This window comes from Lactuca sativa, chromosome 6, assembly GCF_002870075.4.
Source record: "Lactuca sativa cultivar Salinas chromosome 6, Lsat_Salinas_v11, whole genome shotgun sequence".
Lineage (NCBI taxonomy): Eukaryota > Viridiplantae > Streptophyta > Magnoliopsida > Asterales > Asteraceae > Lactuca > Lactuca sativa.
Genome location: NC_056628.2, coordinates 149,280,302 through 149,307,618, shown reverse-complemented (window position 1 = coordinate 149,307,618; position 27,317 = coordinate 149,280,302). Strand labels below are relative to the sequence as shown.

The 27,317-nt window shown below is 36.0% G+C and overlaps 2 protein-coding genes across 2 annotated transcripts; both read right to left on the bottom strand.

The window, feature by feature from the left end:
• Positions 1 to 10,801: 10,801 nt before the first annotated feature.
• LOC111898785 (SUN domain-containing protein 5) lies at positions 10,802 to 13,753 on the bottom strand. Its single transcript, XM_023894664.3, has 4 exons — positions 13,509 to 13,753; positions 11,808 to 12,979; positions 11,490 to 11,575; positions 10,802 to 11,147 (listed from the first exon to the last, which is right to left on the bottom strand). Exons 1-4 carry the CDS (start codon positions 13,690 to 13,692, stop codon positions 10,913 to 10,915), a joined length of 1,677 nt encoding a protein of 558 aa, XP_023750432.1. The 5' UTR covers positions 13,693 to 13,753; the 3' UTR covers positions 10,802 to 10,912.
• Positions 13,754 to 16,005: 2,252 nt separating this feature from the next.
• LOC111898762 (probable inactive ATP-dependent zinc metalloprotease FTSHI 1, chloroplastic) lies at positions 16,006 to 20,616 on the bottom strand. Its single transcript, XM_023894639.3, has 12 exons — positions 19,244 to 20,616; positions 19,091 to 19,144; positions 18,925 to 18,990; positions 18,701 to 18,796; positions 18,445 to 18,626; positions 18,160 to 18,355; positions 17,939 to 18,053; positions 17,283 to 17,557; positions 17,075 to 17,158; positions 16,886 to 16,998; positions 16,553 to 16,802; positions 16,006 to 16,450 (listed from the first exon to the last, which is right to left on the bottom strand). Exons 1-12 carry the CDS (start codon positions 20,459 to 20,461, stop codon positions 16,274 to 16,276), a joined length of 2,826 nt encoding a protein of 941 aa, XP_023750407.1. The 5' UTR covers positions 20,462 to 20,616; the 3' UTR covers positions 16,006 to 16,273.
• Positions 20,617 to 27,317: the final 6,701 nt, after the last annotated feature.

Sequence of the window (27,317 nt, the reverse complement as noted above, 5' to 3'; positions counted from 1 at the left end):
TGCACACAAATAAATGGTCCTTATTACTAACTTTGTTTACAGATTCTGTTAAGTTTTGTTAAATGACAAAATTACCCTTTGTTTTTTGCACACGGCTGGTCCTCTCTCTCTCATGGTCATCTCTCTCTCTCTCTCTCTCTCTCTCTCTCTCTCTCTCTCTCGTGAACACAATCACAATCTCCACCCTCATCTTCTTCCTCTCATCCTTTCTTTTTCTCACACAAACAAATATCAACCCACCACCATCGGCCATCACTCTCTGCCGCCACCACCACCACCACCATTTATTCTATCTCTACCTATCTCTTATCTCTCACACATACACATCAAAGAAAACAAAAATACAAAAAAAAAACTTTAAATCTAGAAATCAACATGCATCTCTCTCTCTCTCTCTCTCTCTCTCTCTCTCTCTCTCAAAAATCTCACATACATACATACATACATTGAAAAATAAATAAACATAGATGAGCTCAGATGAATAAAAAACCCAAATAAATATTCCTTTTTTGCTTCTCAGACCCCATATGAACAAATGAAACCCACATTTGCAACGACTAAGGAGTGGAGGTTATCAAATTTTCAGAACAAAAAGAGGGAGATCACAGTTGGACTTTTGGTCCAATTTTGGAAATGCAGAACACACTCATACAGAAAGTGTATAGGATGAGGGTGAAACCTACAATAATGAAACCTGCAAATCAATTCTTAATATCCTTTCTGTAATCTTATGTTTCTATTGATAAGTTATCACAACACTTGTTTTTTCAAAATTCTTAATCAAGCAAGAAAACCCACAGACAAAACGAGAATGAATAGATGCAATTATTCAATAAAACCTATAAAATTAAACATGTAATTCCGTTTTAGTGAGATAAGAAAGATCAGGAAGCAGTAATAGAGAGTGAGATCGAGGGTTGGGAGCTGTTAAACTTCCTGAAACCATCGGCATTTCTTTTCTTTCATTTTCCCATTACAGCCTAACCACCGATGAACTCCCTAACCCCTTTCTTCTTTCTAATCGACCGCTAAATTATAAACGCCTTTGTCATATTTCTTTGATTTTTCTTTGTCTTAGAAGATAATTAGGAAGAAGCTTGTCGTGAGATCTAGAATGAGGATTAGAAGGGTTCTTGTTCCTTTATTCATCAATGGAGGGAAGGGATGGGGAAGAAGACTATGAGTGGGTGGACTTTTTTTGGTCTTGAGAGAGACAGGGAGAGAGATAGGGAAGATAGGAAGCCCATGGGTGAGTTGGAAGGAGGGACGGTGACCGATGGGTTAGTTGGGTATTGAAGGAAACGAGGGTTTTTGAAGAAGAGAAGGATATTGAAGAAGATGATGGTGATTCTATCTTATGTGTGTGCCGATATATGTGAGAGAGAGAGGGGCCATTTGTGAGCATAAAACAAGGGTATTTTTGTCATTTAACAAAACTTAATAGATTTTGTTAACAAAGTTAGTCATAAGGACCATTTGTGTGTAAGGTTTGCTCCGTAGGGATTATTTCAGGGAAAAAAGTTTCGTAAGGACCATATCAGGGAAAAACTGTAAAGCTAAAGGACCATCCGTGTAATTTGTTCTTAAAACTAAAACATTTAAAAATGAAATATAATTATAATATTACCGAATTTACACAAGAAGAAAAAAAATTATTTAGTTACGATTTGAAATTTATAAACAACTATTAATAAGGTATATTATATTTTAATATTTAATATAGATAAAAAAAAACTTTTGAGAGAAAATGCATAGTAATAATTTTTATTAGGAGAAACTTTTTGAACCTATTTCAAAAAATAAATTACAAAATTAATAAATAATTATAGATATATATTAAAAATAAATCAATAATAAACTATTATTCAGTTTTTTTGAACTATTCGTTTATTATTTTATAAACCATAACCAATCCAAAATCCAAAATAATAATTCGGTTTTGTCGAAAACTGAACATCCAAAAAATACGGCCCAAAAATTTGGTTTGAAAAGAATATCATAAAAGCTATAATCATCCATAATCAATAAGAAAACCAAATGTCATGTGTCTCAAAATATCATATGAAAGTATTGTACCAAAACAATTGGTAAAATATCAGAGTCTCAAACAATCCCAGGCTTAATACTGTGGTGTGTGCCATGCGATCACCCCAAGCTCTTCCCCTTGCTACCGGAAGTACCTAAAACCAAACTAAAAACTATAAGCACGAAGCTTAGTGAGCTCTCCCAAACTACCACATACCATACAATAACACATATAACACATATTGGGCCTTGCCCACTGCATCAGGCCTCGCCTGGCATCGGACCGAAGTTCGGCATAAATTGGTCCCCGCCCACTGCATAGGGCCCCACCCGGCATCAGACCGAAGTCCGGAACAACTTGGGCCCTGCCCACTGCATCGGGCCCCCCGGCATCAAACCGAAGTCCGGAAAAAACTGAACATAACATAAACATATAACATAATCACATATACCTCATCGGGCTTACCCCGACATACTACAACTACATAAACGGGTCGGCATTGGTGCCTTAGACCCGTTCCTACTTGAGGGAAACTCACCTCGTATGACTGACTACTGAAAATATGGGTGAGGAATCTCTGTTTGTTGCTCCGGCGACTCTCCGGCTATAAATTTCATAAGGACACTTAGTCAAAAACTGATAACTATTCTTAGGGTAAAATGACCATTTTACCCTTGGTCAAAGTCAACATCTTGGTCAAAGTCAACCCTCCAGGTTGACCAAACTCGTCGAGTCAGCTTTGTGACTCGCCGAGTCCTAGAACTCAGAACCCTGAAATCGCTACTCGACTCGCCGATACACCCCATGACTCGTCGAGTTCCCAAATTGTTTGTTATCGCGATTTGTCGAACTGACTCGTCGAGTCGTCCTCAAACTCATCGAGTCCTAGCATAATTAAAAAAGGGACAAGATCCTCCTACTCGTCGAGTTCCTTAATCGACTCGTCGAGTCCTATGAACATCATCGGGGTTTCTTCATCGGACTCGCCGAGTTCCCTTATGAATTCGCCGAGTCCCTTGCAGATCTAACCCAGTTAATTGGTTTTACACTTCTACAACTCCAAAATACAGATCTAGGTCGTTTCCAAGGTCCATTTATATAAATTTGGAGACTTGATGGCTTTGCACACCTGAAATAGACCCAAACTTAAGTTATAGCAATCTACTTCCATGAATAAGACCATGGCTTGGATGAAAACGGATTCAAGACTCCTTTTATGAAGCTAGAGGCTAAATATTATAGGAAAAAGGGATTGCCTTGCTTACAACCCATGGGAACCAACTTATCCTTCTAAAAAGGGTCAAAAAGACCCATAAATCAACATACAAAGAGATCTAAGCTATGGTTTATCAAGCTAAGAGCTTTTTACCTCAGAAAGCTGCCAAAGGTGAGTGTACTCCTGGATCTTGATCTTCCACAAACTATCTAACTCCAAGATCTTCCAACTATCTCCAAAGCACAAAAACACACTCAAAATCACAAGGAAGAAGCTCTCAAACGAATTACGGTTTCAGGAGGACAGGGAGGTTGATAAGGGAGGCTCGAAAGCGGTTTAAGTGGTTTAAATAGGGTGCAAAACCCCGAAAATAGGGTTTCCTCCTGGTAGACCTACTCGTCGAGTCCATGCTTGAACTCGCCGAGTAGACTCTTTAAACCCCGCGTCCTTTCTGGCATCTACTCGACGAATTAGGGCTACCAACTCGCCGAGTAGCTCAAACTAAATACTTGAATAATTAAATAATTGTGTACCAGGAACAGGGCGTTACAAAAACCAATCAAAAAATCCGAATATCCGAACCAAATAGTCCAATCCAAATTTGTCCAATTGGACAACTCGGTTTAATCTAAATACTGAACAACCCTAAAACTAGTAAGCTTTTGTCATCTAGTTATTCGAACTTGAATATTTGACTTAAGTTCGTTCAAGTCAAGCGAAACTTATCAAAATAATCAATTTAAGTTTGGAAATGCACATTGGGGAAAATATGGTAATGACACCTTTAAAAAAATTAATATTTATAGGGGAATTTTTCATAAAAGTCTCATTATTTTGAAAAAGTTACACTTTAGACAAAATTTTGAACAGAAAAATCTCAATTATTTGATTTTACACAATAATATGTCATTCCTGTTAAAAGAAAAAAAAATGAATTTTTTGTTAATTTGAGCCAAAATGAAATAATCACGACTTTTAATGTTTGATTTTTTTAGGGATTTAACCGTAACTTTTCTGAAAATATTAAGACTTTCTTAACAACTTCCCTTATTCATAGAGTCATTCCGTTGAATAATGGTTCTTTGTGGCGGTATATTGATGACTTAACTGGTACAATGTTTTTCCTTTGTTTCTTATGCTACCATTGATGGTCATAGAGGGAATGAAAACCATAATAACACTAACTCAAAATTGTCCAAAAATTATTATCTAGGTTTTACATTACAAATGCTTCCTCTAAATATAAAATCTTGTAAATTAGGTGTTGTATGGGAATTAGGCATTGTGGGCTTGTGGCAAATGTATACCTAGCCTGAAAATTGTTCAAGCTAGGAAAACATTTTGTTTTTTTATGTTTTTTTGAACGTAGAAGATGACAATGTGCTTGGTGAAAAGATGTGTGCATTAGGATACACGGTATCATACAATTACACCGTCGGTAATCCGATGTGTACACATTTACCGTCGGTAAACACCGACCCGCTCTCCCAATTTCACCATCGGTAAAGTGTCGGCGGTACAAATGTGCCGATGGTAAATGTTTGAAAATTCAAAGGTTATGTGACCATTGTGGGGTTGCAGCCGTTGGCAACGGACAAATTCATTTAATTTTTTTTCTTAAATCCACACTATAAATACAATTCCAATCTTCCAACACTCTACAAATTCAATTCCAATTCTAATTACAATCACTCTACTCCAACTCAAATTCCAATCATTGAAAATGTCTTCCAACCATCCAAACTCTTCCAAACAAAATTCTCAAACCCAAAATGTTACCAACCCTTTCGTACTTTTCGGCTACGATCTGTTATCACCACCACCTTATTAACAACAAATGGATGGTGTTCCTAGTTATTATTCACAGTTTAAAATGTCACAACAAGTCCGATTCCAATCCCAACCATCCCAAGAAGATGGTGTTCCTAGTTATTATTTTGATTCCGACCATGAGGAACAACAACAACAACCTCAACAAAAAAAGAAAGGGAAGACCGATCCGATAAGATAGACATAAAAAGAAGAAACCGAATTAGTGAAGGCGTGGGTCGACATATCTGAAGATGGTGGCACGGAAAAAGGTCAAAATCGTGAGCAATTTTGGTTACGTATCATAGAGTAGTTGTAACGCCCGGGTTTCAGTGTTAAGCATTAATAGATGATGTAATAGTCTAGGTCAACTATTGTAACTCTTTTTGAAGTAATAATGATGAAATATTTGATTATTATGTGAATTATGTGCATTTATGTGCTTATTACTTATTTATAAATAGATAATAAATAAAGGGTAAAAATAAGCGTCAAAATTAAATTATGAGATAAGCCCGATATCTTTACATAAAGTTTTAGTGGTCGAAACAAGGATTCCGGATATATAAAGAACGCCGAAATCCGAGTTATAACAAAGAAATTATGACCCGTCGAAGTTTCGCGACGGAACCGGCACGACACCGGGAAGCGTAAATAGCGAATTTACGATAGAATACTTTTTCGCCTTAGTAATTTAAACAAAAATCATAGAATATGTTACACCGAGAACATCCATAAAAAGAACGCCCAAATCTGACTTTGTATGAGAAAGTTATGATTTTTCTAAGATATTTAGCATAGCAGTGCACAACCCAAAACTCAAATTTTAGTTCGAGTGGTTTTTGGCCTACACGACCTAAATGAGAGTTGAAGATCTCATTAATAGGAACTCAACGATAAAAAGACAGATGAAAATGGAGTCCGTATGTAGAAGTTATGAATTTTACGCGGACATTTAACAGTACAATCTCCTCCTACTGTTAAATTTAAGATCGGTCAAGAATTAGTCAATGGAGTCTAAATGAAAGTTGTAGATCTTGTTTTTACCTAAGCGTGGATATAAAGAACGTTAAAAACGGAGCTCGTATGCGAAAGTTACGGGGTTTAGAAGTCGACAGGGTGCTGTACGAAATCGGGTGACGTGGCTGAATATGGGCCAATGCTTTCTCCCCAAGGCAAACCACCAGAAGGTGACATGTGGCATGGACTCGATGAGTAGAGCTATTTCCAGCCTATAAATAGAGGTTTCGGGTTCCCTCATTCTTCACACCATCCCAACTTCACTTTCTCTCTTCCTACTCTCTCTAGCCTCCCTTAAGCCCCCTAAAGTCTAGGTAAACCCCCTAGCACCCGAAGGAAGCCCCGAGGCTCCCGAAGTCCCGAGAAAAGAGCCTTTCGGCTCAGAAACGCTGCTCCAGCGAAGCCCGATTTTGAGAAAAAACCCGCTGTAAGTGAGCTACACCTAACCTATCTTTAGTATAGCTTATGTTTTAATATAGTAATGTTATTAGGACCTTATAATAAGTACTTGGACTATTATTATGGATTATATAAGTATCATTTAACGCTTATATAATAGTAATAATAGCTAGACTATTAATTAGTCTCGGTGAATATTAGACTAAACTCTAGTGGTAATGATACTAGGTTTTGTCCGAGAAAAAATGTGTTAAGAGAAACGAAGTGTTGTCCGAGTGCCGGGTCACCACCTTCTCAGGTGAGTGTATAGTTACTTTCATCTTACACATAAATATGAATTATTTAATATAAACTACGTGCTATGTGTGCATATTGTCTGAATACTTGTTGTCTATACTGATGAAAGATTTTTATACATGTTTTAAATGATTTAAACTGTATATATATTTTGTATCTACAAAAAATGTTGGGGTAAAACATGGGTAGATGTAACAGACGATGTGTGATAAAATAATGAGAGGTATCGATGTTGTTGTTGTGGATTCTGTCATTTAGCGGAGTATGGATGACGACCACGGACTCTTCTAGACAGTCCAGTGGAACGCTAGCAAGCTCGTAACCTGTAGGTGTTTGTGAACGATGTGTTCACCGGTGTACTCCATCCCCTTCATGGCTGCCTTTAGGACATTTATTGCTGAGGAACCCCCTTGGCAGTAGTGTCTATCCCAATGATGATCCTTAGTCTAGGTCCCTAATAATAGGTGTTTAGGGACGTAATGTGAGGATAACGGGAACGGGTAATCGGGTTATTGTTGGTTGAGGAAATTAATAAATTTATTTATTGTGGGTTGAAAACCCTATGTGCTCACCAGGCTCCCAAGTCTGACCCACTCGGTTTCATGTATTACAGGTAGTGACGCTCGAGCATAGATGTGATGTTTTAGATGAAGGATTACGGATATAGGTCTGTAGATATGAAATAATGTAATAAGGCTTATATTGTATTGTTTATGCTTTTGACCTGTATCGAACATGACATCCCGAGTCTTTTTAATGAAATACATTTCTACGGAAATACTTTGAATCATATTTTTATTTTGGGAAAAAATTCCGCAACACTTTTATGTAAAATGTTACTCTGATTTTCAAACAAGCATAAACAAAATCGGTCTTTTATGGCCGTGAAAATGAAGATCTCACATCAGTTTTGTAAAGGAATGGCTCGAGATCCAGATTATCAGACATCGGTCCAATGTAACTCGAAATGGAATCAATTTAGAAAACTTGTGACATATTGGAATGGAATTTACAAAAACTTTGAAAAGCAACGGGTTAGTGGAGAAAGTGAAGCAATTTTGTTGAAAAAAAACACATACCGTATTTCAAGATGATATGCTTAAGCCTTTTAATTTTATGCATGTGTGGGATATTGTGAAACAAAGCGTTAGGTGGAGGGAACTTGCAACACAGCTAATCCGCCAAAAAGAAGTCTCACATCTTCATATTCGAGTTCACATCAAGTTTCGTTGAATGATCACATAGGTGTTAATCTTAACGATGATGACGAAGGTATCGAAGAAGTATGACCTTCTCATCTTCCAATGGAAAGGGATAACACAAAAGCTCGAGCAAGAGGAAAAGGGAAGGCGACATCTTCAAATTCGTCAGTCGGAACGGAGCGGTCAGCTAGATCGGAGGAGATGATGACACAAATAGCACAATTGAATACAACTTTGGAGAAACATATGGCGGAAACAATCGGACTCACGGAATATTCGCTGTTAATGCAAGACGTGAGACACCTTGACCCCGAATTATGAAAGCGGACTCAAGAAGCGGCAAGAATTATGAAAGCATCGATTCAGGAAAAATATAATCTAACGAAACGCAACTGAAAATTCAATGCTTTGTTTTTTTTTTCTAGGGTTTTAAAGTTTAACGGCATGTTTTATTTTTATTTTTTAGGTTTTCAATGTAACTTTAACTTTCATGTTTTTTTTTAAATTAGGATTTTTAAATTCTAATTTCTAAGTTTATGTTATTTTAAATTTTCGTATGGTTTTAATATATATATATATATATATATATATATATATATATATATATATATATATATATATATATATATATATATATATATATATATTTCAAAAATGAAATTAAAATAACTCATATGCACGACACCATACTTGGTAAGTAAAAAATGCAAAAAGTGTAAAAGTCTACGCTGCACTCTTTTACCATTGGCAATAAAAACAAGACACCCGTTAATTTTATGAGTTAGAAATCATCACATCTTTTCATCGGTGACAATATTTTACCTTGAGGTTAAAACTCATAATTCAAAGGATAGTTGGTTGATAAGAATGTAACAATGAGTTACAAATGTACTCTAAAAAGACGTATGCAAATGTGGTCTTGTGTGGTAAAACATTTCATCCAACACATATTGTTTGATCAAATTTTATAAATGGCAATCTTTTGTTGTTATAGGAAGTGATTCATACACAACTCAACTGTTTTTTATTATACACTATAATTTGTGTTTTATAAAGTTGTACCATACAATATTTTAAAACACAAATTATTGTATATAAAGAAAAATTATTACGTATGAATGAATTGTTTTTATAAACCATTTAGTGCCATAAAAGCCTTTTGGTAATTACAAACCTGACACACAGTTGAAACACTCGATAAGGAGCTGATATGATTGAACTGTGATCGATGTTATAATAGCATTACTAATTGACAACAATCCCATTGTTGTACTTGTGTGTGAGGAGAATAAAATTAGTTACACTCTTATGGATCATGATTAGAAGTGGAAATCCACGGAAGCATTAAAATATTCAACAAATGTGTGTCCACCAGATGAAAACTAAAGTAAAACCTTCAAATGAGTGCCTTTATTAGTTTTCGTTGTGATGAGCTCTCACATCCCGCTCCCGAGTTCAACTTAAAGAGAAAAAAGAAAGAAAATGAGAGGAAAGCAAGAGAAAATGGTGCTCCGAGTTTGAAGGAATCCCGAGTTTCATTAAAGGAAGAAAGTGGAAGAAAATGAAAGGAAAATGTTTAACTTTCCTTCCATTTCTCTCCAACCTCGCGAATATATGATTCATAATACAATTATATAAAGTTCAACACGATTCATAAAGCATTACAAACTCATTAACAAGCTGGAATCCGATTAATTAGAACAGGGATAGTATTTTACATTAGAACAGGGAAGATAATAAGCATGAATAAGGTGAAAATTTCTAATAGAAAATGGAAGAGAAATTACCTTCAAAACCGAACTTACTCGAGCTTTCTGCCCCTTATGACCCCTACCCGCTGTCTTCCCCTTACCCGACCCGATACCACGACCCTTTCTTGTTATCTGTTTCGTAGCACCTTTGTTGTCCCTCAGATCATTCAACCTCAAAAAGCTGTAAGCTCGAATGGTATTAACCCCAGATGAATAATTAACAGGTTTCTGAAATAGGGTCCAATGATGAATTGGGTTGTGCAATACCTTTGCGATGGGGAAATGTGAGGTGGGTTTTGTATAAACTAATGCATTTCTAATGGAGTTTGATAATAAAGATAGGGAGTTTCCTTCTCAACATTTCAGCAAATACGTTGATTTGCACTGTTCGTTGATTTGTTCCCCAGCTTTTTTTTCGAAAGCGGTTTGCAGAAATAAACGAAGACAACCCGACTTGTGGGCTTGAACACAAGTTAATGGGCTCATATCTTTAAAATAAGGATATTTACAAATTTAAAAAGGTCTTAATCGAAAATAACCAAAGTATTTTAAGATTTAAAAAAAAATGAACACATGTTTTGGATGGATCAATTATGTCATTAATCCTAAATGCAACTTATAAATCTGTTACATGAGGTCGAAACGAGGCTTCAAGGTCTAATTTAACATGGTGAGATATTTAGTGGCTAAATCGAGCTAAAATTAAAACTGAGACTTTCATTGTCATTTAAGTCAAAACTCTCGTTAAATATTAAACTATGTTATAAGGAACCAAGAAAAATGCAAGGTACATAACACAAGAAATTAATGTTGTTTTTGGTATGGTTGGATGCATATTTTGGGGATATAAACTTTGAGTTAAAATAAATAGATATTGTGTAAATCTATGAATCATTACTATTTTTTTGCTTCAAGTTAATTTACAAGTTATTAGATGAGTTTGTTACTTTAACTACAATGAATATATGTTAATTTGTTGTTTAAACTTGGGATGATACAAATTTAGTAGAACTTAGAACTACTTTTTTTTTCTTAAAATTAGAGAACTAAAACCCAATTTCTAAAAAGAGCTACAAAAATCAAATCTTTATAAAAAAATAAAAATAAATCATCTCTGACACAATCTTGAACTGCAAAAATGGCTAATGCTAAAGATTAATGTACAATGGCTTGAGGTTATCAATAAAAAGACTCAACAAAAAGTCAAAGTAACAATTGTTGTAATAACGCAAGTCAAAACCAGAAATTTCCATCCCCAATCTGCCTTGCGTGTTTTCCAGTGATGTAAGTCGCCAAAGGAGTTTGAGAATCGATCTGAAAGAATCTTTAAGGTGACAACAATGGTGAAAGAAACACTTGCAGACAACAAAGCATGCTCCGTTTTATCCAGGCTTTCTTCATCACTTACAACCTTCTCAAGTTCTTGCCTATCAAAAAAGTTGGCAAAGTTTTGCACCATTTAGCAACAATCCTTTTACTCTCGTTACCAATATGGTAATGTACTTTATTTTTATCCATAATAGCAGCGTACTTATATCGTTAAAGAATGTAAGTACACTGCTATTATGGATCAACAATAAAAAGGGTAAAATAGGTTGCAATTTCTTGCAAATTACCGAAGATGCAAGGGACATTTTTCAAGTATATAATGAGATATGAAATATGGTCACAACACGTCATGTATGCGTATTTTACTTCTTTCATACTACCGAAGGGTTTAAAAAGGCAAGCTTAAAATTGGTTTTTAAAATTTAAATGATTTTCGTTACCTAATCATGATGTTTTCTTTGACTACCGATTCCAAAAGGAATGACACCGAAGCCTTCCATGACTCCAAATCCGCAATTTCTTTCTCCTGAAATCGTTAACCACGGTCCTTAATCATAAATATTCAAAAACCAGTTTAACTTGATCAGTTTCGGTTGGTCTTTTGGTTTTAAAGACCAACTGAAACTCAACCGTGTTAACACGGTTCAATTTGATCAGATTATGTGGGACCGACTGAAACTGAATTGTCTTTGGCATATGTACGCCAAAGACAATTCATGTTGGTGCTTGACAAACTTTTATTTAGAGAAACAACTAACCAAAATCTCCTTCCATGGATAAAGATTCTCAATTTCCGATCTTGTTTCCTCTACAAGCCCTGAATATTTCGCGATTTCTTTCTCAAGATGTGGAACGACATCACTATGTCTCATGTTCACCCCATTAATCTCCTCCTCCAACGACAAAAAGTTATTCTCCAACAATCGAACTTTTTGCATCAAAATCTTGAGAACCGCATCACCATGAATCCGCCCATTACCTTTCGCCACCGTTTCAGGAACTTTCAGTCCATCATCAACCCCTTCGATCATATTCTTCAGTTCACCATCGGTTTTCAGATTAGGGTTTAATAACTTTCTCTCTGTCGATTCCGGTGACGCCATGATCAGATCTTCAAGCATTTTTTCAATCGCGTCGACTCCAAATGCTTGAAAAACACTAAGCGTGCAGTAAAATTCCGACCCATAATGAGTAATCAATCGCAACATAACATATCTCGCCCATTTGGGTTCAGGTAATTTAAAGTATTGTTTATGTTTCACGTTTTCCGCCTCAAAAGTTCCGAGCTCATACCACGATTCCGCCGGAAAAACCAAACTTCCCGCCAATTCAAATTTCTTAAAATTCGAAGAATGGTGTTCAAAATTCGCGATCGTAATTGCATCAATTAAAGTCTCCTCTGCAAGCTCGATGACGACGAATTTCTCAGGAACAGAACACGGATTTCTCAAATACATATCGTGATCTTCCCACAAAATGTTGCTTGCACCTTTCGCTTCCTTATCGTGCGCCACCACCTTCGCCCCCTTTGACGCCGCCGCGTAGTTGTACTTGGTTCCATCGGGCTCCAGCCGGTGGGTGATGTTGGTTAACCCGCTTGGTGCGCCGGTGACCTCTTTCAAATCACGATATGTTAGATGGGTTCGGCTTGATTTGACCTCTTCTTGTCTGTTTTCGAGATAAAGGTCTTGAATTTGTCGTTCGCAGACGAATGAGGAATAACCTAAAACTTTCCAGAATACTTCGTCTGCTGAAGTTGTTTCGTCAAGAGGATTACCCTCGGTTTCTTCCTCGTAAGACGTTGAATCGTTATGAACCCTAGAGATATTTAACTCTAAAAGAACCCTATCTGTATGATTTCGACCTTGATCTTCGAGGTATGGATATGAGCTCAAGTTGGTGAAGTTCTTGCTAAAAACACCTACATTCCCTGCAAAAATGAAGAACATAAAAGGATTATTTAATGGGGTATCACAGATTCTCAAAATATTACATGAACAGACCTTAAAGATCGTAACTTTATGCAAGAATTTAACAATGGAAGTTCATAGAATCAAGAAACAAATCATGGGTATGTAACTTAACTTGAAAACCGCATATATTTTTATAAAATATTACATGAACGTCCAAACACCCTAAAGATCATCCTCATAGATGCATCAATTCATGCAAAGAAAATCAATGTCAAAAGATATTACAACAAATCTTTTTCTAAAACATACGATACAAGGCACCTCAAATTCATGAAAATAAATAAATAGAATGATGGTTTCCAAAAGGGTATGACAAATTCTCATAATATTACATAAACAAACCGTAAAAATCATAACTTTATGCAAAGATTTAACAATGGGGATTCACAAAGCCAAGAAATAATACATGGGTATGTAACATAATTCGAAAATAACAAATATTCTCTTATCAAAATCGATAATTTATTGGAATTGCCTGTGAGATACCTCCATTGCCGTGATTGAGGCCAAATGTAGAGAATGAAATCATAAAAGGGAGCCAAAATGTGATGAATAAAGGCAACGAGAGCTTTAAAAAGCTATCCTTTTCGTCTTTTTTGTTGAACAATTTGAGGTTATTAGGGTGAAATTTGACATCTGTAGATGGATCTTGGATGATGGGTTTCTTCATCTCTCATCAAAGTTGAAGATTTACGTAAGAGTGGACAGGAGAAGTTTACTCTGTTTTTCGATTCTAAAAGTAAAAGCACCCCCCAAATCCTAATCAAACCCCACCCCTATGGAAATTTTGGCTCTGTCTAGACATGCACGATCGGTTTTGAACCCGATATCATTCTTGACCCGACTCGGGAAAAGACTTTGGTTTTTAAGGCCCGGTCGAGTTAGTGGTATACAATATGAATATAATAAGCACTATAATCATGATTCACGATAACAATCTTGTTAATCCGAATAAGGTAAACTTGTTTATTGCAATTTAAATCGCAATTATCAAATAATCAATTTCATAATACATATCCAAACACACATAAGATATTAAGATATGTAAAGATAAACAATTCTAACCATTATACTTTCAACTCCAACTCTATAGCATACTACATGTTCAAATGCAAGTATGCAACACAAATGAAAGATAGCTGATTACTATTATTTTGAGGTGGAGGTACTCTTTTTTTCCTAACACACTTGTCACGACATTCCATTTTAGTTATTCTTTCATTTCCACCTCTTCCATATCATAATACATGAAAGAGAGGTTCAATATCCTCCTACTAAATATTCGTATTTATCCTCTTATTTACTGGATTATGACATATGTCAAAATCAAAGATGAGATGTTATGAGAAAAAAAATGGTGTATTACACATATTATTAACTTCCTAAAATTCAAAGGAGCTTGAAATTAAAAAATAATAATAATAATTTTGATGTAAAAACTTAATCGAACTCGAAAATCCTAATTTGGAATTTGATGGTCATTAAAACTTGGAATAATGACTTAAGAGGGTAAAATATTTTAGATTTTGATCACATTTGGTCACTAATATTTTTTGTGATGTATTGACCCTTGAACTTGTTGAAACGTGTAAATGTTACCCTTATGACTGATTTTAGCCGGTCATAAGGGTAAAATGTGAATACTTTTAAATAATTAATGCTAAATCAAGTACGAAAAAAGTTCAATGACTAAATGTGAACAAAATTGAAAGTTTGTTACCCTTTCAAGTCATTATCTCAATTCCCATAAATTGTTCTAAATGTTATTTATGAGCACAAGCGAGATATGGAGGTCACACAAATGTGGATGTTGTAGTAATTGTGTGATATACCTTTATTGTATAAGGTACCAGAAATAACACTTAGAAATGCAGTAGCGGCTTTAATCACAAAGAAACTGGAAGAAAATAATATGGTGGTTTCAGACATATATTTAGGACATAGACGATGATTTCACTCCAGAAGGTGGAGGCGGTCATTATAGATCGTGCGAGGAAGATAGAACATATACATAGGACATAGGCGAAGGTTTTCACTCCAGAAGATGGAGACGGTCATTGTGAAGATAATAAGATGATGGATTTAAATGAGGCTTTTCTCTTTACAATGACATGAGATTTAATTAGAGAAAAACCTCATTTAAATCTAACATCATATTATCTTCACAACAACCGTCTCTATCTTATATAGTGAAAATCACCGTCTATGTCCTAAGTATATGTTTTCTCTTCCTCACACGATCTATAACGACCATCTCCACCTTCTAGAGTGAAAACCGTCTTCTATGTCCTAAATATATGTCTGAAACCATCATATATATATATATATATATATATATATATATATATATATATATATATATATATATATATATATATATATATATATATATATATATATATATATTTCATTCAGTTTCTTTGTGATTGAAGCCGCTCCTACTGGATTTTTAAGTATTGTTTCTGGTACCTTATACAATAAAGGTATATCACACGATTACTACAACATCCTCACTTTTGTAACCTCCATATCCCGCTTGTGCTCATCCTTAATAACATTTAGAACCATTTATGGGATAATGATTTGAAAAGGTAACAAACTTTTACTTTTGTTTACATTTAGTCATTGAACTTTTTACGTGCTTGATTTACCTTTGAATTATTTGAAATTGTTCACATTTCACCGTTATGACCTGCCAAAAGTGGTCATAAGGGTAACAGTTATACGTTTCAACAAGTTCAAGGGTTAATACATCACAAAAAAACAAAAAAACAAAAAAACAAACAAAAAAAAAAAAAAAAAAAAAAAAATAGTGATCAAAAGTTAAAATACATTATCCTCTCAAGTCATTATCCCTTAAGAAACTTTTCTTTTGAAAATTAAGGCTATTTTGTGATATGGATTTGCCAAAAGTAATATTTTGGCGGATATCCCTTAATTATAACAAATACTATTATTATTCTTTGAATAACTAATTAGCAACTACAGATTAATATTCATTTGGTCATTAACAATAACAAGTATCTTATAAAACACACAATTCCCAGAAAATAGTTTTGACCTAATTCAACAAAAAGTAAAATCTTGTGTTTATTAGAACCAACGTACAAACAATCATTCTAACGATTCTTCCAAGATTTCAACAAAACTTTCTATACAACAACAATCTAAACCCCGAAATCCTCTCTCCCAAAAAACCTTTGAAGAAAAATATGAACGCAAATTTTGTATTGGGAAACCATGAACACGTGTCATTGACTCAAGATGCTATACTCCATCTCAAGATCTTCTCCTTTCTTTTGTTTAAAGAATGAAAGGCTCCCTGGATCACCTTCCTCAAGTAACCGACTTGTTGGAGTATTTGGCGGGTATTCATCAAGAATTAACTCAATTTCATCCCCTGTCATATCCATTTGACAAAGAAGAACCTGAAACAATTCAACAAACAACAATCAAGTCCCTTGTTTCTTTTTCTTTTTCATATCATAAGTCATAATCAACATGGACCTCAAAGTCAAAGTCAAAATTACCTTTACGGTTTTGAGTAAAGCAGTATGGTGGCGCCTGAGCAAAGCAACGGTTTTTCCATACATGTTGGACATCAAATCTTCTGTTCTTTTTGCAATTTCATCATCCATTTTGAAATTAATTGATGGCTCAATTAGATCATAATGTTCATATAAAGAATCTTCAAAGTCCAGACGTGGGCCCACAAATTTAGGTTCCCTTCTCCATGGAGGTGGCTCCCCATGTATAACCATCGGGTTCTCCATGTTCCATCTGAGAAAAAGCAAACATGTCAAATGTCTAAAATACCCTTTAAATCTATCCGACCCAATAAAAGGGCAAATACGTAAATTTACATTGTGATAATTTTACGGGCGAGCCACGTTGCATCTGCAAGGTACTCTACTGATGCCTTTGATGTATCCCTTCCAAAAATCACCTCTTCAGCAGCTCTCCCACCAAGTAAGACCTGTTCATGTAATCATGTCGGAAGTAGTAAGCATCATTAGGGGCAAAATGGTAGTTTTACATTGTGATAATTTTACCTGAAGTCGGTGAAGCAACTGTGGTCGACGTTCGAATAAATACTTTTCATCATCGAGTCGATTGAATACAACTTGTGATAGTGTCTGCATGCATATTATCATTTAGTATCAATCAAGAAAAAAAAATCATTACTTTAATAAAAACAAAAAATAAAAAATAAAAATAGAAAGTGAAAGTAGGTTGCTATTTCTTGAACTTATTTTTTACCTGGCCACGAGGATGAATTGAGATGCGATCACAGGGCTCAACATTTGCATTCTCAAATCTTCTTAAAAGATGGGAGGTCAAAGCGGTCCCCACTTCAGTTGTGGCTCGACGGCGTTGACCTTGTTGACCCAAATCTAATGCAACTCGTTTGGGGCCCACGGTCAAACGGTCCACGGCTTCACCAACATCTGACTGAAGGATTGAGTCATGTTTGTTTCTCACAGCTACAAGAGCAGCCTCTTGGAGGAGCTGAGCCAATCTTGCACCACTCCATCCTGCAAGGGTAATTTCGTAATTTACTTTTTTTCAGATGAAAACAAACAATTAAACACACAAATCTTTCTTCTTATTATCTATCACTCATGCACATCACATTATACAATTACTTTCAACTGTTATGTGAGTCAATGTTTAGAGTAAATTACGAAAATGGTCCCTTTGCTTTCTGATTTATACCATGTTTAGTGCAAGATTGGAGCTTTTTTCAATTTTGGTCCTTATTTCAAGGTTTCATATCGATTTTGGTCCTTATTTCCAAGTTGTAGTGACCAAAACTGATATGAAAACTTGAAACAAGGACTGAAACTGAAAAATGTTACAAATTTTGGACTCAATGTAATTTACTAAAAAGGAGGAGAGATCAAGAAAGCACATACCAGGGAGATTTTGGGCAAAAACAGATAAATCAACAGATTCTGACAACTTCACTTTGCGTGCATGCACTTGCAATATTTCCAATCGCCCTTTTGCATTAGGAGGACGAATTCTTATCTAAAAAAGAAAATAATTTTTTTTTCATAAAACACGTCCTAAGTTGCAAGATAGAGTATTTTCAAGAGGGTATTTATGTAATTATGTGAAAGAGCAAAGATCCAACCTTTCGATCAAATCTACCAGGCCTCAAAAGTGCAGGATCTAACAAATCCTTACGATTTGTAGCACCTAAAAAAATAACACCTTTTCCTGTATCAAATCCATCCAATTCTATCAACAATTGGTTCAATGTAGTTTCCCTTTCTTGTGTAGCAGCATTGTATAGATCATCTGTTTTGTCACTAAATATCCCTTGACGCCTGATTATTGCAAAAAGAAAAGGTCAATCTACCGAATCTTTTTCTTTAATAAATAAATATAAAAACACAATAAGGACATGAATGAATACCTTGTAGCTAATGCATCAATTTCATCAATAAATATAACAGATGGTCTGTTGACTTTTGCTCTTTTGAATAAATCCCTAATTCGAGCAGATCCAACACCAACTAACACTTCAACAAATTCTGATCCAGCCATTTGGTAAAATGGGACACCAGCTTCTCCAGCTATAGCTTTAGCCACAAGGGTCTGAATGACATTTAACATAAAGTTAATTGATCCTATTTCTCATAAAGAGTATGAAATAGCTTATAATAACCTACCTTGCCACATCCTGGAGGACCCTCTAGTAGTACACCATGAGGTGGTTTTATCCCCATCTTGTCAAATAGTTCTGGATTCTTCAAGTATTTGACTAGCTAAAAAGTCAAACATTTTATGAGGGATAATCTCATAATCATAATTGATAATTGGTTTATAACAAATAGGTTATAGAACTAATTTCAGGATCATTCATAACTTTTAGAAGAAAAAGAAAGATTTTTACCTCTTGGAGCTCTTCAACTGCTATTTCAATACCTGCCACATCGCTAAATGTAACTCCAGTTGAACCCTAAACAAATGGTTAAAAGAGAATAAGAAATGAATGACACACACATATATCAAGAATTTGATCTTTGAAATAATGTGATCGAACATTAAGTAAAACTAACATCAACTCGAGCTTGTGGTTTAGACTGTGAAAATTCAATTCCTTGCCATATATCCTGCAAATTTGTTTTCAAGAAAACGAATTTCAAGATTATGAAGCATATGCATACACTGTAGAAAAAAGGGTATCCTAGGATTTAGATCATTAATCTTACCCATTTCCTGAAATTCTTAGGCCTTCTAGAAAGAGTGAAACGAACAAGAACAACCATTAATAAACCTACCAACAATATGGGTCTAGCTATTGAAAAGGCAGATGAAAAAACCCCAAGTCGATACATTTCATTCAACTTTGAGGAAATCCCGCCATAGAAGAACATGTCTAATATCACATCACCCATTCTTTCCAAAACACCGACAACAACTTCTAAAGGAACGCTAAGTAGTGATTTTGCCATGGGCCATATGACATATGTGGTCCCTACATACACGAAACCGGTTGCTGCAAATACAGCTGAAGCTAAAAAGCCACCAACAACCACCGCAGCTGCAGCAATTGCAGCTGTCGCTGCACCAAGTTCCACCATTACCCTGCTGGATATTGATGAGGCGACTGGATTTGGATACTGTGGGAGCTTTCCCACCCATGTCATCGTTTGTGTCTCTATCTCATATTTGGGTCCATTATACTCATTTAGAACAGTTTGTACTTGAATATCATCAAGCTTTATCGACCACTTAGTCCTCTGTAAATTCTTGTCTCCCGGAATCTCTTTCAGCTCCACGATAAGATCCTTGTGTCCATAAGCAACCTCACCTTCATCTTTGAAAGTCAAAAACTTTATCATATCGGTCTCTATATACTTCTGGAGATTGTCAAAGCTCATTTTTGGCAACAACTCGTACTCCCTACGGAATTCGGCTTCTTCAGATAATTCCTCTACGAATATCTGTTCGGGAACATAAAGTTTCCCCTTTGATTTCCTCAGAATATCATTCAAATACACATCCTGTGAATAATCCACCCTATCTCCACTTTTGTTGTTACTCAACCATTTCGAATTTAGACTCTTGAGAATCTCCGAAGCACTATTACTACCATGACTCTTCTTCCCCAAATTCTCTTTCTCCTTCAGTGTATACAATTTATCACCAATTTTATATCTGGGCTCTATCTGGCAAGGGTTTTCCTTCAGAACCCTAGTTACAAAATCATCCTGTGGTGCACTATTATCATTATTCTGAACCGAATCGGATTTTCGAAAGAATGCATGAGGAAAATTTAGTCTTTTTCTCCTGATTTCAATACGTTTAAAATCATTTCGAAGGGGGGTTTTGATAGGGAGTGAGGTATGGAGGGTAATGCTGGATTGGGAAGAAAAGGCCCCAGGTAATACAAATTTATCAGGTATCCCAATTTGTGTGGGAAGCATATTGTGTGATGAACTAGGGGTTATGGATTTTCAGGGTTTTAGAGAGGGTGACATAAGAGAAATTGCATCTTGTGCGAGATGAATTCCATGGAGGATTAACGGATTGTGAAGAGACCGACTTCGAGCTCTTTGTTCTGCAACAAATTGGCAAGCATAGGTTTATCCGGATCCGAATAATTAAACGGGTCAATTAAAAAAAAAGATCAAAAACCATAAAATTCGACAACCTAACTTTTTCTATCTTTTACCACGTTGATGAAATATTTTTCATATATAATGCTTTTTAAAACATTCAGACATCTAACGGGTATAGAGGCTCTGAAAAATTTATATTTGAATGAAAACATGTTTTTTGGAATATATTGAATGAAAACATGTTTTTGGAAAGGATGTGTTGAATAATAAAAATGACAATTTTACCTTTTTATTGTAGAAAAGAAATCCTTATATTGCAAAATCAAAATATAATTGAAGCAATAAATCCTTATATTGCAAAATCAAAATTTAACCAAAATAAATATGGGATATTTTTTTATATAAGATCAATCAACATCCTTTGGTGCTAAAACTTCATGGTTTTTATGAGAATTTTGGGTTATCTACGATGAAGATGGTTAGCTACTTCCAATGGCGAAGGGAAGTAGAGTTAAATGTAGTATATGTTATATGCCAAAAAAGTTAAGGACTTACTAAATAATCTATCTAAGTTGTGGTTAAAAAAACATATTAAAAATAATTGATCTAATCCAATACATCAATCCACTTAAAATTTAATCAATATGTAATAGCCTAATCCATATTAAAATTAAAAAAAAAAAAAAAAAAAAAAAAAAAAAAAAAAAAAAAAACCATAAAAAAAAAACCAAAAAAAAAAAAAAACAAAAAAACATCGCCCATCAACAACACATCTCTCTCAGAGACACGCATGTGTACATGAGCACTTATGATTTGTGATTTGGATAAAATAATCGAAACGACTACAACTTAAAGAACTTTAATATAACTATTGAATTTATGTATAATCCTTATTAAAATTTAAAAAAAAAACAAAACAAAAAAACATCGCCCATCAACAACACATCTCTCTCAGAGACACGCATGTGTACATGAGCACTTATGATTTGTGATTTGGATAAAATAATTGAAACGACTACAACTTAAAGAACTTTAATATAACTATTGAATTTATGTATAAATATTTTAAGGCAACCTGGCAAGCCACTATGATTTTGTATTTTTTTTTTATTTTTTCGGTTTCATTTATATAAAGAATCACATAATTTTTTATTCTAAATTCGTAACTGCTATTTCGCCTATGTCATATAAATTTTTAGTAGTGCATAAGCACTCAAACTGCACAAGTAAACAACAAAGTTGCTAGACGTATGAACACTTGAAACATAAATAAGTTGCAAAAAATATGTCTTAGGACATGATATAGTAAAAACTTACGGTGAAAACGGCTAACTAAAATCATCAAAGTTAAGTGTTATAGGGACATGTAAATACTCGCATTAGCTTCTTGTAGATGTCAAACTTCACTTTTAGTAGTGTTTAGATGTCTAAGACTATACATCAAGCTTATATCAATCACTTAACTACTAAATTGAGTTCTTTTATAACATTAAACATTTGGAATCTTATTTTATCACCTAGATATGTCATGTTTCTTATGCCATTAAAAGCATAATATAAATGGTTTTAGGTCTAATGGATCAACATAGCAAAAGTTATAACATTTTTAGTTTTGATATAGCTTGTTACACGTGTCGTTCCTCGTTTTATGATTTTTGTCCAATTAAGTTTTTTTTTTTTTTTTTTTTTTTTTTTTTTTTTTTTTTTTTTTTAATTTGATGATGTTGACCCAACACTTCATTACACATCCCAAATGACCTTTAAATGATAAGATAAGATATATCAACATTTTTGCCCTAAATTTTATTAGCATAAAATATCTCAATTTAATCTCAACTTAAATGATTAATTTGTATTTATATTAAAAGAGAAACATGATAACATCGCATTCAACAATTAGAGTCATTTATTATGTTTCCTTGATTAATTTCAACTCTTAGATCATTTTAATGATGTCATCCTAAAATAAAATAAAATTAAATTAATATTGACTGAATTTAAAAATTTGACTAACTCATTTAATGTTAACGTCATTTATAAAAGGATTGTATTCAATTTATTTAAACCTCATCATAATTTTTTAAAGTAAAGTTCGTTCCTTCATAATTAAAATCATTTTATTAGCTAGCACCTTTCGTATATTTTTTCAATACACATCTATTATATGAAACATATCTACAAAATTATGGGATATCATCACTCAATTTCAAATAATCAAATAATTTGAAATTTAATATCCTTTCCATAATCATTGTTAAAAGTTATGTATAAATCATGTGTCGTTGTTTGTACATTATATTTTTTTCAGACCCTTTGCAGCATCACGTTCGAATAACATCACCATTTGCAGCACCACGTTCGTCATCCAGGTTCCTTTTTAATATGATCTTAATTTTATTAATTTTATTCGGTTTTTTTATTCTTATTACTGTTGTATTTGATTGTGATCTCTGAATGCATGAATAATCTTGATTATAAATGTTAGTATTAGTTTTATAATCTTTTACTTTTGTTTTTTTAACATTGCATTTGATGTTACACTCTACATGTTTGATAAAATGCACATGAGAAAAGCACAACGACTGAAAGCTATCATTTACCCTTCAGTGTTTTTAATTATCAATTTTATACTGCTATTAATTTGACATATTTGCCCATAATTCTTGGTTTTTAACAGATTTAGTTAATAGCAATGTACTTTGACTTTAATATATAATGTTTTGAATTGTAATTTCTGAATTTCTTTTAAGTTGTTTTAACTGTGTTCAGTGGATACAAAGTGCATTGTAATTTCTATTTTGTTTTTAACATATTTTGTTAATAGCAATGTGCGTACGTGTTTTTTTATTTAAAAAGTCAAAGGTCTTATATCAACATTTTTCCCTAATTTGTCCATGTCTTTGAAATGTCATATCTCGGTCGTGGGTTGGGATGTCAACGAGGGAAAACGGGACGGGACCCCCACGGGATCGGGGTCCCATGGGACTTTTTGACATCCTTAGTCATGGGAAACCCTTTTTGGTCGAAATCAGTGAACAAAGTTTCGTATTTAAAACAGTCAATCTTGAAAATAACATAGTAAAAAAATATACTTGGTAAAAACGGCACGGTTATTAGAAAAAAATAAGACTGTTAACATTAGTAATAATTCAATATATAAACTAAATTATCACAATAGTTGTAGCACCTGGTTTCCGGTATGTGAATTTTATTTGAGCATTGCCCTAATTTAGCCTTAGACTCGGCGAGTCATAGGGTCCGACTCGCCGAGTAGGGACGGGACTCAGGACGCGTTTTAAGTAGGCGACTCGACGAGTCCATATCCTGGACTCGGCGAGTCACCGCTGCGGGATGAAACCCTAAGTTTCAAGGGTTTGCACCCTATTTAAACCCTCATTCCGCCCCAACTCGTCCCCATTCACCCCCAGAACTCCCCCTACATCGTTTTCCCTTGTTTTCTTGAGAGTTTGAGGTGTTCTTGGTGTATTCTTGAAGGTTTTGAAGTGTAAGAGGAGTAGATCAAGAAGAGGAGAAGGAGATCAGCCATCCTTGTGCCATTTCTACATTTCCTTTGAGGTATAACCCGTTTTCCCCTTGATTCTATGCTTAAAACTTCATTTGGGTCCTTCTTGGTCAATTTCCCAAGTTGCATGTTCATTATATGTTGTAATAAGGTGTTTGGCCTTTGGATCTATGTAAGATTGAGCTCCAGGAGCTCAAATCTGTTAGCTTTTTGGCCCCATAAGGCTTGTTAGCCCTAGATCTACCATTTTGAGACATTTTGAGCCTTATAATCCATATTGGTGAATATCCACACGTAAAGTTGGAAACTTTACGTGTGATTCGTGTCCTAGAAGTCCAGATCTATGAATGGCATGGTCTGGAACCGAGCAAATCGGTATATTTAAGGAGTGCATGGCGACGACTCGGCGAGTCGCATAGGTGACTCGGCGAGTCTGGTCGCGAGTTACCGAATTGGTCCCTTCTTCATGTGTCGAGTTGAGCCTTGAGTCACAGGGGGTGACTCGGTGAGTTGGGAGCTGAACTCACTCATGTTAGGACTCGGCGAGTCAATGCCCTGACTCGGCGAGTCCAAGGCAATCTTCATAGCTCAAGAACAGACTCGGCGAGTTGTTCATACAACTCGGCGAGTCTTAGCATAAAGTGTTCATCGGATGAAGATGAACTCGACGAGTTGTTCATACAACTCGGCGAGTAGGATGAAGGTGTTGAATGACAGTTAGAAGGCAAACTCGTCGAGTCATAGCCCGACTCGACGAGTGGAACCAGGGACCCAGGACATTGGTTTGCTAGGGACTCGGCGAGTGGTGATCCACTCGGCGAGTCGGGTCAACTGAAAGTTGACTCCAGCTTTGACTTAGAGTTAATCCAGGGGTAAAATGGTCATTTTACCTAAAGGACAGTTAGCAGTGTTTGATTGAGTATGTCGTGGAAATTGCAGCCGGAGGACTCCCGGAGCAGCAGCAGTCAGTTAGTTCCCGATCAGTTCAGCAGCTACTTTGAGGTGAGTTACCTTCCAGTAGCGGTGGGTCTAAGGCCACAATGCCGACCCACCAGTAGGAGATGTATGGTAGATGATTGTCTTTGTGATATCATCTAAGTTTGCTATTACCTGATATGTTATATGCTAGCATGATATGTTGTCTGTGATAGTAGTAAAGTTCGGTCGTTAGGACCGAAGGGTAGTCAGACACCCCAGATACGTCTGACAGTATGTGATGATATGTTTGCATGCTGGCTTGTTATGTTATATGTGATCATAGTAGTAGGGGTGAAATAGTCCCCGAGGATCGGTTGTCAGGACCGATGGGTAGTCAGCACCCCAGAATGGCTTGACACGGGTAAGACGGCACCCCAGAATGGCCGTATGGGTAGGTCAGCACCCCAGAATGGCTTGACACGGGTAGGTCGGCACCCCAGAATGGCCGTACCGGGTAGTCAGGCACCCCAGAATAGCCTGGCAGTATATATGTTATGTGTTCGTATGGTATGCGGTACGTTGGGGGAACTCACTAAGCTTTGTGCTTACGTTTACAGTTTTGTTTTCAGGTACCTCTGCATCGAAGGGGAAGGAGCCGGCGCGGTAGCGGCACGTCATACACACACTCTTCGGTTTCCGCATTTATGAGACTTACTGGGATTGTACTCTGATATTTGATGGGATATACGGTTTGGCTTTTGAGAACATGGTTGCAATGTGTTATGGTGTGAACAAACAATGTTTCTTTTTATTTAGATAATGTTTCTATTTATTAATGTTTTCTAAAGTAATATTTTAAAAATGAAATTTTCGGACGTAAAAATTTGGGTCGTTTCAAGTTGGTATCAGAGCCCTGGTTTGAGGGATTCGGACACGCCTTCGGGAGTGTTTGGACTCAAACCGAGGGATTGAAAGATTTTTCCAAAAGAAATTATTCTTTAAAACCCGGATAAGAGTCACGAGAAAGAGTAAAGTGTGTGACGTGCGCGACCGGCCGAGCTCAAGTAAGTATTCCCCATAGTACCCATACAAGTTTATGTTATGTTTATCAGCTTTATGAATATTGCATGCTAGAATAGGCTAAGGATCTAGGAGTGATGCCTTATGTGCCTGTTTATTTGTTCCAGCTTATTGAATATTGCATGTTAGAATTGAGTAGACAGCAGTAGGGTAGCCTGTTTAGGTTATGCCTGATAGTATGAGCTTAGCATCCTATGTTAAGTGTCGTTTCTTGTTCTAAGAACAGTTTTGGCTTGAGTCTGTTTTTCCTTATCCGAATGCTGCTTGCTTCGTGCTTGGTGGGATTCTGAGTAATGGGAGTGAGCCACTAGGTAAACACGTCACGCCACATGTAATCAGGGTTGAATAATCCCAAAGTGTTGGAACTGGCCCTATTGCGCAGCTCTTGTTTGAGTCCAACCGTTGTAGGGACGGATCTTTTACTTGAAGGATTATCTAATCCTTATTACATGTGATGGTGTTTAGGTGGTGGCTAACTGGCATTATGAGGAGACCTACAGCAGCTGAGGACCAGTTGTGTTGAACTTGAGTTCTCCCTAGGGCAAGCCTAGGGTGAGAATATCGGAGAGTAGCAGTAGTAGAGGGGAGTTGGTGGAGTCGAGGAATTCCCCGGAGAAGGTACGGATAGATGTGGAAGGTAGTATGGGCCCGTACTACTGAAAGCAGAGGATCCGTACCCGAGCCGAGGAAGGCCAAGACGAGACCAAGGAACCTGTAAGTAGTTGAGATCCCTCAGAAAGTAGCAGTACCACTAATGATTATTATTGATGTTTTGCAGAATGGTGGTACTTCGATCGAGACCGACAGATGGCGGGTCAGGAGAGGGGTCAGGTTCGGGATCTGGCACCGAGCCGATTGAGGAGAGGCTACGTGAGTTCATCACGTCGGAGATCACTAGGGGCATCCTTGAGTCGACCCCCATCATCTTTGGGTCGATCAAGGAAGGGATCGTGGAGATGATGGAGGATCGCCTACGGGCATTCAGGAGCGACTTGGCCTCTAGCCAGTCAGGATCTCGCACACTGTCCTTCAAGGACTTCAGGAGCAGTGGTGCGCCGGATTTCCATGGGGTGAAGGACCCCATTGTCGCCAGGCGGTGGATTGCGGATATCGAGTCCGCCCAGTTGATCAGCTTCTGCCCCGAGGGGTCGAAGGTGAGGTACGCAGCAGGGTGTTTACGGGACCGGGCCCGAGATTGGT

Bases quoted from the DNA above. Each gene is read 5' to 3' on its own strand.
- LOC111898785 (XM_023894664.3), bottom strand. From the start codon at position 13,692: ATGAAGAAACCCATCATCCAAGATCCATCTACAGATGTCAAATTTCAC. The intron at 11,576-11,807 runs GTTAGTTGTTTC...TAACGATTTCAG, and splicing joins ATCCATGGAAGGAGATTTTG to GAGAAAGAAATTGCGGATTT. The intron at 11,148-11,489 runs GTAACGAAAATC...CTTTTTTGATAG, and splicing joins AAAGAAAACATCATGATTAG to GCAAGAACTTGAGAAGGTTG.
- LOC111898762 (XM_023894639.3), bottom strand. From the start codon at position 20,461: ATGCTTCCCACACAAATTGGGATACCTGATAAATTTGTATTACCTGGG. The intron at 17,558-17,938 runs GTATGTGCTTTC...TTACCCTTGCAG, and splicing joins TTTTGCCCAAAATCTCCCTG to GATGGAGTGGTGCAAGATTG. The intron at 17,159-17,282 runs GTAAAAAATAAG...ATATGCATGCAG, and splicing joins CAATTCATCCTCGTGGCCAG to ACACTATCACAAGTTGTATT.